We start from the raw sequence: 13,339 nt of genomic DNA, 5'->3' as shown, positions 1-13,339 counted from the left end.
ATAATAAATCATCATAAAATATTTATTTGACCTTCTGCTAGGAGGAAAGATTGTCTTTATAGAGTGACAAGTGACATTCAAATATCCCTTAGATACTTGTTTTGATGAATTGCTTTTTTCTTGCATTTTCATTGAAACATTTAAATTGTAAACTTTGACATTTTTATTTTTTCTATGTAGGTACATTTAATGTTATTTATTTAATTATTATTAAAGAAAAATTTTTTGAGCATTAACTTTGTGTTATACTCAAATCCACCTTCTTGTCACTAGATGAAAGATGAAGTTTGTGGACATAGAGAAACTCAGTAGCTAACAAATATTTAAAGTAAAGTATTAATGCTCTAATACAAGTAAGGATATGGAAGAATGAGTTTTCGCTACAAGTTAGGAACTAAAAAATAATATTCCAGATGAAGGAAACAGCATGTGAAAAGCTATGGAAGTGAGTTAGAACACAGTACATTTTGAAATTAAAAATTGTCAAGTGAAGTTTCCTGCCTTTGTAGATGTAGATTTGATAGTTTAACACCTGATTTTAAATTTTGGGAAGGTGCATAGTCTTTTAAAATATTTCAGTGTATTTCTTGGACCAGTAAGTAAAAACTTAATGTCTAATGGTTAATACTCCAAATTCTTGCTTTCTTATTTTCTGTGTTATGTAAATTTTACATAAATTCAAGTAGCCATTGTTCACAATTTCATCTAATCAAATAAGCAAGGACAGTGTTTAAATGTACAGGAGGTAACTTGCTCAATTGGGAAAGGATGGCAGCAGTCTACACCAAAATAGGCAGTCAACTTGTGACTGAATTTTATTCTTATCTTTTAAATCCTTCATCCAGCCAGTTGCTTACATTTTTCTGTTTACTCCTGACTTCACTATACACCATTGTCCTGCTCACGCCATCTTTTTATATTTTTCTCTTCTTTCTACTTCTCATTTCTCTTCTACTCACCTTTCCTCTTGAATGGCCTCAAGAGCACTATAGTTTCTGTATATATTTGCATACCAATTCATCTCATTCTGTCTTACAACATAATTTGTCTAATTTTCTTACTGACAAACTTATATTAAACTAGAGGTTGGATACACGAAGTTCATGCATGGGTAGGGTTCCTAGGCCTGGCTGGCAGCCAGTGCCGATTAGGGTCTTCTGGATGCCAACTGGGACCTTCCTTCCCCAGCTGCCAGACCTTCCTTCATACTGTGTCGCCCCCTGATGGTCAGTGCATGTCATAGCAAACAATCAAACTCCCAGTCGAAAATGTCTTCCGAGTGGACAATTTGCATATTAGGCTTTTATATATATAGATTGCATTTTTCTCTTTTATGGAAACGTTTAATGAATCATTAATTCATAGAAATCATTTCTATTACTAATAGAATGCTGTATGTGCTTTCATCCTAGCACACAAATAGGTGATTCAGTGGAACAAAGCAAGCAGAGGGAGTATTGTATAAATAAACATGACCTTCATGACTAGGGTAAATTACTAACAACCAAGAACCGTGGGTGGGGTGGGGAGGAAAGAATTTGCTTACTTTTTTTTTTTTTTTGCCTCAACAAATCTGTACATTATATTTCCTCTTTTTAATAGGAATTGCATTTGCTGGGTTTTAATTAAATTTATCTGATCCTGTGCAATCTGCTATTGCTGATTTTATTTCTGTTCCTTTCATAGCATCTCCTCTGTTTTTCAGTTCCCTGCTTTGGGTTTATTTAATTATTATTTCACATTTATATGCTTCCTATCAGTGAAGACATAGGTTAGACTTCCATTCTTATGCAGATGACAGATGGATTTGAAGATTAGCCCTAATTGTCACTCCACTTCTGACATTTTATCAGCTTCTCATGAAGACATAGAGCCTAGGATGTTCAATTAAATGTTATTAAACTGAACTACTTATTGATAGTTCCAGACACTGACTTAAATGAGTTTTATCATTCACTTTCAGGTGTGTGTGTGTGTGTGTGTGTGTGTGTGTGTGTGTGTGTTTCATGACCAACAATTAACAATCTGAATTTTAATTGATTCAGAGAACAGTTTTTATCCCTGTTTATCTACAGTTTAATAAGAGTTTGTTGATAATTAGTAAATAATTCTGCATTTTTTCAGGTATCTTATATACTATATTAAACAAAGTAAAATACGAACAAAATAAAATTCTAACATACTAAAAGTGTTACAACCATATTTTAAGGCATCACTTAAATCCACACTTTTGTGTGTAGCTTGTTATAAATTCCAAGGCAGAATTTCAATTTATAATATAAATAAAATTGTATATGACTTTTAAAACTACTAGGAGTTTACATCCCAGAAAGAAAGTGCAAGAAAAAGATGAAGTGTGGTTGAACATAGTCCTTCAAAATATATATATATATATATATGCAGATGTCATGCAGAAAGATTAAAATTGTGATTCAATCCATAAATCTGTATCTTTTTAATGGAATTCTACTTTCTGTGTAAAAACTTCAGAGTTCCTATTTATGTCCATTAAGAGAGCAGACACTCTATTTCTGGTGCTGTTCTTCTCACATGTCCTATTTTCCTTTGTCCGCTTTGATAATAGGCTTCTACCAATTTTTATTAATTTTTTTACAGTAAATATTTTCTGATCTGAGTTGAAAATTTCCCAACCCTTTTCATTTTCTGAGCATTTCCCCCCTTCCTAGATTACTAATCCCTTAATTAAAAATATTTGTATCAATTTATTAAGTATTTTTTACCACTTTGGAAATATTTATTTTGTTTCAGCTAATAGATCTTTAGTACTTCCTATGACTTCTGTCTTAGACGTTATTTAATTTTCCAAACCAATACATTTTCTGAAAGTCCTTTTTTCAAAGTGCATTGTTTTATATTCAAAGCACATTCATCTGCCAACATGGTGTGATTTTTTTCTTAGAATGGTCCTAAAGCATTTCAATTTAGCCATCTCTAATAGTAATGATCACATGCTAATTTTAAAAGATAATGTCTCATGAAATGTTGCCATGGAAATGGAAACTGGGTCATTGTGTACAAGTTCACCCCAATTTGATTAGAATGAGTTTGTTGTTTATAAGGTTTCTACAAAAGCCATAGGAAAAGACTACCAAATTATTCTGAGAGGGGGATGGGTGAGGGGCCAAATGTAGAAACAAAACAATTATTTTTCTATGTCACTTCCTACGAATAGCCTTTCCTGACTTTTTATCTAAATCCATAGCCTTTCCTGATCTATTTACTCTCCTAGCCTCTTATAAATCCAATTCTATCTACTAGTTTAGTATTTTACTTTTCTGCTAGACTATGAGGTCCATCATCAGGGACCAATATTTATCCATTTCTGGTCATTTCATATTTGTCCCTAACAATATTTTACCTTGCCACCTCCAATATCCAGCATAGTGTTTCAAAGAGAATTTGCACTGACTTAATGTTTGTGAAATATGTAAATTTGCAGAATAAAAGTTCACAGCATTTAACTTTTACAAATGAATTAAACATATATTATCTAATATTGAGTAGGTAGAATTTATTAGAAAAATATACATTGAAATATAAACATTGATTTTTTTCCCAGTGAACAATTTGATTTAATATTTCACTGATTAAAAACTCTTAACCATTAGGTCATATTTTTTTAAGTGTAGAACATATTTGATCAATGAATAATAAAATATTAATTTTGCTTTGCCATTAATTTGGCATTAATCAGATATTGCTATGATAGTAGTTTATGTCAGCTTATATAATATATGCTATAAAATATATGATAAAAATCTTAATATTAGTTTATATCATAGACATGGAGTGTTTTAAATTCTAGATTCTTATTGAAATTTCCAAACTATAATAATTCTGATTCTCTTAAACAACCAACCTTAATATTTATAATAGACTAGGGGCCCGGTGCACAAAAATTCGTGCACGGGGGGTAGGTCCCTCAGCCCGACCTGCACCCTCTTCAATCTGGGAACCCTCAGGGCAGCCCTCTCCAATCTGGGAGTTTCTGTCTGTCTTTGCAATCATATGAGCGAATTGTCTGAGACCCCAACCCAGTTTGGTGTGTTGCTCACAGAATAATAGAGGCTTTTATTTTCTTTGCTTCATTGGTGGAGATTTCCTGGAAGTTTTAGGATATCTTCCCTTTAATTTTTCCTAGACACTCTCACCTTTGCTTTCCCTCCATCTCCCACCACAACAGTAACTTGCTCCAGGCTCATTTTGCGCTAGTGTCTAGGAGATCCATCTGCCACCAGAGCTACGATTCCCAGCATTTCTGGTGCTCCCCGCGCTCTGGGCTTCTGCTTCTGGTCCTGGGGCTGCCACCAGAACTACTACTCCCAGAATTCCTGGTGCTCCCCTTTCCCTTCTTGCTCTGTCTCCGACCCATGGCCTCCCACTTTGCCAAGTCCTCTAAGCCACCAGCTCTCCCTCTCTAGTCTCCGTCTGGCGGCTTGGGGAGCCAAGTTCCCCAAGCTGCTCCACTCTCCGCAGGCTCTCCTGCTCTGCTCTCCGCCCAGCGCCTGTGTATGCAAATCAACCTGCCATCTTGTTTGGGTTAATTTGCATACTCACTCCTGATTGGCTGGTGAGTGTAGTGGAGGTACGGTCAATTTACATGTTTCTCTTTTATTATATAGGATAATGTGCTTATTTCATTAGCCTAGAATACAAAATAAATTAACATTTTTAAAATTATAATTAAGTCACTGGGAACACTGTTACCAGTCTCTTACTTTTCCCTCTTGGGCTTCACTAGGTCCCAGAGGAAATTCTTTGCCTCCTGGAGAGAAAATAAATAATTAAAATCCATCCCCCAAAACCCCACGTTGTGCTTTATTTGAAGGTCATGATGAAAACACAAGCATGTTGCAAAGTGTAGATGGTAAGGATAGAGTTCAAATACCAATGGTGGTGGATGGACAAAGAAGGATTAGGAAGAAATAGTGGGTAGCACCTGCACTAGCTTATCTCTGTGAGACCAGGGATAATTCCCTTTTAAGTCTAGAAAGTAGCCACACCATGTCTCTCCGTGTTCAGTTTCCAAGGTCTAATAGAAGTTGTCCATCATCAGGGACCAGCATTTATATACTTCTGGGAATTTCATATTTGTCCCTAACAGTATTTTCTGTCCTGCCTTACAAGGCCCCATTGGAAACCATTAAACAACTAAGACTCTTATTGGGATATTTCCCAAGGTCTGAGCCACTCTCACTTGATGCACTTTATAAAATTTGAGCTGTTCATACTTATTTATTATTACATAGTTATTAGTATAACTTACTAACCTATCTAATTTCAAGGTACGAGTTGGATAGTCTAGAAGAAATAGAAACTCTACTAAGTTAAAATTAGTGTCACCTGCTTTGTCCACCACCTCTTGTGTAACCAAAGAAATATAGTTTATTCCATGGCCAATGGCCAGTTATTCTCAGAGGAAATTTAACACTATTACTTTTTTTATCCTAGTCCCTGTCTAATGAGCAATAAAGTAACAGTGGATATTGGAAGATAGAAAAAAAGAATACTTTTGCTAAGGGGAAGATCACAATGTTTCCCAGCTCACAGGTGAAAAAAGAAAAAGAAAAATTATAAATATAACTGAATTCAAATTGATTTTATAGTGGGTCCATCATTTTTTAAAAGTGTATTTTTATTAACTTCAGAGAGGAAGGGAGAGGGAGAAAGAGATATAAACATCAATGATGAGCGAGAATCACTGATCAGCTGCCTCCTGCATACCCACCTCTGGGAATTGGGCCCAGAACCTGGGCATATGCCCTGACCCAGAATAGAACCATGACCTCTTGGTTCATAGGTGGATGCTCAACCATGGAGCCATGCCAGTCAGGCTGTATCCATCATTTTCCATGTTTTATATGTCATGAAATAATTTTAGTAACAAGGCTATTTTTCTGAGATAGTAAAAGCCTGATTAGACAAAAACATAACTTTTTATTCCTCAACCCAGAATTATGTAAACTAATTGTCATATATTATTCTCTTAGTGAAAGGCTCTCCAAAATTTGCAATACTTGTATCAGCTATTGCTTGTTTGCACTGTTGCAATATATTAAATACATTTGCTTATGCTAATTTGGAATAGTCATAATGATATGTAAAAACAAAAAGGCAAACAAAATATAATTTCTGAGGAATATATATGGAATTAGCTCAATTTCTTAAAACACACAAACAACAACAACAACAACAAAACCCCCCACACACAAAAATAACAAGCTCGGACAGTGTGGATCAGTTGGTTGAGCATCCTCCCATGCACCAGGAGGTTGCTGGTTTGATACCCAGTCATGCCCGGGGTTGCTGGCTTGATCTCCAGTAGGGGGCATCCAGGAAGCAACCAGTTGATGTTTCTCTTTCTTTCTCCCTCTCCCTTCCTCTCTCTAAAATCAATAAAAACCTATTTAAACAACAACAAAGCAAGATGTGTGTAAAAGCACATACACCTGAAAAAGGAAAATGTCTGTAAAAATAAAACCTAACTTTTTAAGTGGGTTACTCTTTGGTTTGGATGACTGTAACAAGCAGGAAGAATAACATATTTACAGGTGATTTTTACCTGTCATTTTATGAGGATTTTTTTTCTTTATTTTTATATGAAAGAAAATCATTTTCAAAACGGAAAATTTCTCATTCTGAAACATATTGCTAAGGATTCTTTATCAGCATGTAGAGTACACTTATTTTATAGTCTATTTAAGAGGTATGCCAAGGAACTTGGGTATTCCTATAGCAAACATTGTTGCATCATGAAAGCCACTGCAGGAGTTAATGAATGAAGATGATAAGCAAGGCCTTGTCCACAATAGACTGTAAGTGCATATTACATTTTAGAAATATAATAGAAGCATGTAATAGAATTACCAAGTAGTAAGTGCCACTCAGAGAAGCACTATGTCCCATCAGAAAGCTCATTCTACTAACTTCAAACCAATCATTTGATTGCTGTAAATTTTGTATTGCTATAAGTTCTTAAAATATTTATAACTACATTTTCTATTAGTCACTAGCACTTACACACCTACTCAAATAATGTGCCGTGAGTACTATTATCCATTACAGAACCCTGAATGGAGGGAACACTTCCTATAGAAAAAGTGGCACATCAGCATGGCTCTGTTTAAATAATTACGATTTTTGCAGGCAAATGCAAGGAGGAATAAAATTTTAGACTTTGAGACCATCATAGCAAAAGTAGAAAATTGTAAAGGGTATGGTACATTTAAGGAAGAGCAAGAATTCTTTTCTGGCAGAAGTTGCACATATGGTTGTATAAAGTGGCAGGAAATTGTATTGGAAAAGCAATCTAGGTCCTCACAGGAATCATTTTATGTTCTATATAAGCCAGTTTTAATTTAGTAAAATAATCAAATCTGTATTTTAAAAAGAGAAATTAGTAACACTAGCGAAGAGGAAACAGAGAGAGAAAATGGAGTATAGGAAGGATTTAAGTAGCTATTTCTAGTCCTGGAAAAAGATGATATGAAGCAGTGGGTATTGAGAGGGGAAGAAGGAAAGCAAGATGTTTAGAAGAGCCCTAACTGGTTTGGCTCAGTGGATAGAGTGTCGGCCTGTGGACCAAGAGGTCCCAGGTTTGATTCTGGTCAAGGGCATGTACCTTGGTTGCGGGCACATCCCCAGTAGGAGGTGTGCAGGAGGCAGCTGATAGATGTTTCTAACTCTCTATCCCTCTCCCTTTCTCTCTGTAAAATATCAATAAAATATATTTAAAAAAAAAGATTTTTAAAAGAGGAGTACTTATGTGTGGAGAGGGGTTAGATAAGAAAGGTTTAATTAAAAACATATTTAAGCCCTAGCCAGTTTGGCTCATTGGATAGAGCGTCAGTTTGTGGACTGAAGGGCCCTAGGTTCAATTCCAGTCAGGGGCACCTGCCTGGGTTGCAGGCTCAATCCTCTCTGTGGGGCTGCAGGAGGCAGCCAATCAATGATTCTCTCTCATCATTGATGTTTCTATCTCTCTCTCCCTCTCCCTGCCTCTCTGAAAAGCAATAAAAATATATTTTAAAAAGTCTTTAAAACATTTAATGGAATGTCCAGCAAACAGAAAATCCTATATAATAAAAGGCTAATATGCAAATCGACCCAACTGTGGAACAACTGGTTGCTATGACATGCACTGACCACCAGGGGGCAGATACTCAATGCAGGAGCTGCGTCCTGGTGGTCAGTGTGCTCCCATAGGGGGAGTACCACTTAGCCAGAAGCCAGGCTCAAGGCTGGTGAGCATAGTGGCAGTGGCGGGAGAGACAGCACTAAGGATGTCTGACTGACAGCTTAGGGAGCAGGCCTAAGCCATCAGTCGGACATCCCCCAAGGGATCCTGGACTGTGAGAGGGCACAGGCTGGGCCCTCTGAATGCATGAATTTCATGCGCCAGGCCTCTAGTTACTCTCTAAATCAAGATAGATGGCAAAATTATTGATGCAGGCTTGAAAGCTATCAATATATAAGTGACCATTGTAGAAGTGAATTGGATGAACTATTCGGAAAGATCATTAAAGAAAGAGAAAAGCCGAAACCGGTTTGGCTCAGTGGATAGAGCGTCGGCCTGCGGACTCAAGGGTCCCGGGTTCGATTCCGGTCAAGGGCATGTACCTTGGTTGTGGGCACATCCCCAGTGGGGAGTGTGCAAGAGGCAGCTGATCGATGTTTCTCTCTCATCGATGTTTCTAACTCTCTATCCCTCTCTCTTCCTCTCTGTAAAAAATCAATAAAATATATTTAAAAAAAAATAAAAAAAATAAAGAAAGAGAAAATTGGCCATTAAGTCAATTTATAATTATGCTATTTCAGGGTCAGATAAAAAATAGAACCAGGACACAGGGTATGGAGCATAACTAATATTAACAAATGGAACCAAGAATCAAGAGAGTTCAGGGCTGTGTGAGGGAAGGAAGGGAATTCCAAACAAAGTTTATCATTACTTTCAGTTACTGCTGGAGATTAAGTTTGTGGAAAAAATGAAGAGATGTTATTAAATTTAGCAAGTAGGTAATCTTTGTTAGCATTGAGAATGCAATTTCAACATTGGAATGAGAGAAATCAGACTACAATGCTTTTAAAAGTAAATGGAGGGAAGAAAGTGGAGTAGTGAACATGGATGATGTATAAAATGTTGTAGTGATCTCAATTATATATGAAACCTAAAAAAGAAAAACTCATAGAAATAGAGTATAAATTGCCAGAGGTGTGGCTGGTGGTGTTAGGAGAAATGGGGAGATTTTGTTTAAAGGAAATATATTTCCAGTTATAAGATGAATAACTTCTGGTGATCTAATGTACAGTATGGTGACTATAGTTAATAATATTGTATTAACATATTGCTAAAAAAGTGTAAGAGATCTCAAATATTCTACCACATAAGCACATATACAAATAATAATTATTTGAAGTGCTTATGTTAACTGACTTTATTATTTTGCAATGTACATTTATCAAATAATGTTGTGCACCTTCAACTTACACAAAATCACATTTTAACTAGTCAATAGAGCTGGTAAAAAGAGCCAATTGTGAAATATTCAGAAATTGGTGAGGTCTTGATAAGCCTTTGGTAGCTTAAAATCAGCCAAGATGGGACTATTTATACCATGTGACTTGAAAACAACAAAAAGGAGTGAATGGAAGAGAAGAAAATGAAATAGTAAGCATACAAGAATATAAAGAAATTAGTCAGTGAATAGGAAATTAAAGATTGGTAGTTAATGTTGGAGAAAAAATAATTATTTTCTCATTACAAAATGACATAGCTTTATTGTTTAGAATTTATAAATCAGACAAAAACAAGAAAAAAATGAAAAGTAATCATTAATTCACCATAAGATATACACTTCAAGTTAAAGAAAAAGATGGAAGTGAAGACAGATGCAGTGTGGTGACAAGCTCTTTTGTTAAGTAGAAGAAAGAAGGGTTAGAGGAAATATTATAACATTTAACTTTTGTGGGACTTTAAATTATTTTAGTGTAGCTCTTTGTGCAGTCTGAGTGGTTTAATTCACAGTGATAAGAACAGAAAGAGTAGTTTTAATATTTATGCCTCAATTATGTTATTATGTGTCCTAGGGTATTTAATAAATATAAATGAATAAATATAAACTCTACCCTTTAGATTGCTTAACCAATCCAAGGCTTTGCTTCTTTCTCTGTAGATTTTTGTTAACATAATATTGGATAAATATACCTTTCTCTAATTAAACTAACCTATTTGTAGTCAGAAGACATTTCATCATGCCTCACACTTACTCATCACTAGTTTTCCATTGTTGTTGAAAATATTGAGCTCGTGAACTGCAGTGTGTAAAAATCACCCTCATTTTGATAAATGAACATTACCAAGTCGTCATATATATATATATATATATATATATATATATATATATATATATATATATATATCAACGCAGTTATAATTGTGCAATTTTGCATTTAAAATCCATTTGCAAGTTATTTCATCGCTATGATTTTGCACCTGGTTGGTATATGCTCATCTTTTAAAATGCAATTTCTCTTCCAGTGAAGACATGTGGCTCTAATCTTCAAGGACCAAGCGGAACCTTTACGTCTCCCAACTTTCCCTTCCAGTATGACAGCAATGCACAGTGCGTCTGGGTCATCACAGCGGTGAATACAAATAAGGTAAGGACGTCACCGTGGGAGAAAAGCGTAATCACAGAGCCAAAGACAAAGAGATTGTGAGGAAAGTGCGGCAAAGAAAATTCATGTCTCAAGTATGATCTCTGCAGTATTTTCTACTTACCTGTTATATAGAACATAAACTTATCTGAATGTTTTTGAAAAAATAAATTTAAAATAATACAATTTTACTCCCAGTTACTAACATATAATTGTCAACACATTAACATTATAAATTAATGTTTTCTGAGACATGTTTTGGAAGGTTGTAAGTGTATATTTCTTTTTTTAAAAAAGAAGCCATGAATAATGGCTTTTCACTTCATATCTTTTTTGCTTGACATATTATTCAGGGATATGGTGTTTTTAAACATAGCTGACTTTTAATGTTTCTCTACTGCCACACAGCTTTTTTTTTATTATAAATTGTTGATTTTAATGTGCCCTGCGCTAATAGAAGTTCATATTCTAACACCTGAAAAGGTTAGGTTGTCTTTCTGTTTCACTAAAAGTGACTAATACATCCAGATATGTATGTAACATGCCAGGTAAAATTTGCAGCACTCTTCATGAATTATTTAATCTTCATAACAACCCCCCCCCATGAGGTAGTTTTATTTCTGCATTTAACAGAGAGGCTAAATAACTTGCCTAAGATCACATAAATAGTAAAGGTCAGAGCTGTGAACTTTATAAGATACACAGCTTATCCTATTTATGAGACTATATCTCACTCTAAGATGTAAGTATCTTACACTAAGATAAGCGTGGAGTGAGTTCATTGTGAAATACAGAACAAACACTTTGAATTAATCCTGCATGGAGATATAAAATCTTTTTGTGTCATGGTAATTACCTATAATTTTCATCAAAATGTGGTAATTATGTTCTATTCTATACAATATCTGCTCTGCTAAATTTAATTTATTCTCATTACTGAGTTACCTGAAGTTTCACAGAGGTCGTCACATCTCTTCTTGTTTATCTTACCTAATCTGCCAAACTTTTATCTCTTCTCTTTCTCCCTAAAAAAAAAATTAAAAAAAATTCCAATGTATTTTCTAAGGAGGACATAATTACTTTCACCTCTTTATACTTTTTTCAAATAGCTGACTGAGAATATTAATGTTTAATCTGTTAGTTTACCTCCATTTTCATATAATGTATAAAAATTGGTTTTCAAGCATTGTTAATCGTGACACACAGTTAGAATTATATTTTACATTGTGCTATTGTGTCCCAGATCCTACACACACACACACACACACACACACACACACACACACACACACACAGTGTCCCAAAATAATATTTTATCTTACTACAAAAGTGTACTTCTCTATTTTTTTAATTTATTGTAATCTATTTTTAAAGTATTGTTCATGCCTCACTAAATCAATGTCACGGTGCACTAAGAAGTTACAACACATAGTTTGAAAAATACTGTTTATAGTTTTGCTTCCAGGGATCATCACAGTAGAAAGTCGTTTTGGAAGGCAGTTACTGGCATGAACTATAGACAACACAGCTCTCCTAATTAACCAGCCTTCTTGATTCCTTGATAGCTGTAATTTTCTCCAAATGTTATTGCTCATATTTTTCATTATGTTTGGTAAACTTGAAAAGTAATCATTGTATTCTAAATGTCCAAAACAAATATATGGTAGGTGAAAAAACTCTGAGATTTGAAACTAAATGAAACTGGATGGAACTGGTTTTCTATCTGGGCTTTCCCTCTTGACTAATTATACAATTTTAGGCAGGTCTTATCCTAGAGTCCTCTGAGCACAGTTTTATGTGTTTTTTAATATTTTAGATATAATAACACCATATCATAAAGTTGTTTTACTGATTAGATAAGAAAGTGTAAAATGTCTGGTTCAGAGTAGGATCACTTTAAATGATAGTGATTATCATTGCCAAATGTTTCCATCTCATCAAGAAATATGCTGCTTGCCCTAGCTGGCTTGGCTCTGTGAATAGAGTGTCAGCCTGTGGACTGAGGGGTCCCAGGTTCGATTCCAGCCAAGGGCACATGCCTGGGTTGCGGGCTCAGTCCCCAATGGACTCTCCTTCTCTCTTCTTCTCTGAAATCAATAAAGAAATAAATTTAAAAAAATAAATATGCTGCTTCTCTTCAGTTATTTGAGAGATTTAACTTATGTATTAATGTAGAAAAACACTACATACTTTTTACTTCCACATTTGATTATGTGGCAGAATAACTTATAGATGACTGTGTCTTATACTAAAAACATTAAACATTAAATTATAGTCATTTTACTGATCATTCTATCAACATTGCCATTAAACTTACTAAAAATCTATACTAATAATATAGAAATATGCAAATTATCCATTACAGTGTCAAGTCATGACCCGATCAGCAGGCTGCATCCCCGCCCTCTGTTCAGGTAGCTGCAAGGCCCGGGGTAGGTAGGATAGGATACGATAGGAGGAGATAAGAAAGGAGAGGGAGAGGAAGGCAGGCCTGCATGCAGACAGGCCGAGAGGAGAGACAGAAATACAGAAAGGGAACAAGAAAAAGATGCAGGAATGGAAAAGGGAAGGAAATGCAGGGCTTCACAAGGGAGGGGGTGGCTACCTCAGGCGGGGGGGGGGGGGAGCAGGTGTGCCTGGTGAGGGAGGCACTCATGGGTCC

At 35.3% G+C, this 13,339-nt stretch overlaps 1 protein-coding gene across 3 annotated transcripts in view; it reads left to right on the top strand.

Annotated features, from left to right (window-relative positions):
- Positions 1–13,339, top strand: part of CSMD3 (CUB and Sushi multiple domains 3) — a 923,077-nt gene that overhangs the window by 419,277 nt on the left and 490,461 nt on the right. For all 3 annotated transcript variants that reach the window (XM_054708474.1, XM_054708473.1, XM_008143384.3), the window contains one exon: positions 10,559–10,680. In XM_054708474.1, the coding sequence (XP_054564449.1) occupies positions 10,559–10,680 (122 nt within the window). The remainder of the gene's footprint in view (positions 1–10,558; positions 10,681–13,339) is intronic.

Source organism: Eptesicus fuscus, chromosome 19 (genome assembly GCF_027574615.1).
Source record: "Eptesicus fuscus isolate TK198812 chromosome 19, DD_ASM_mEF_20220401, whole genome shotgun sequence".
In the NCBI taxonomy this organism is placed as follows: domain Eukaryota; kingdom Metazoa; phylum Chordata; class Mammalia; order Chiroptera; family Vespertilionidae; genus Eptesicus; species Eptesicus fuscus.
The sequence above is the reverse complement of the archived record's forward strand: the minus strand, read 5'-3'. Positions and strand labels throughout refer to the sequence as shown.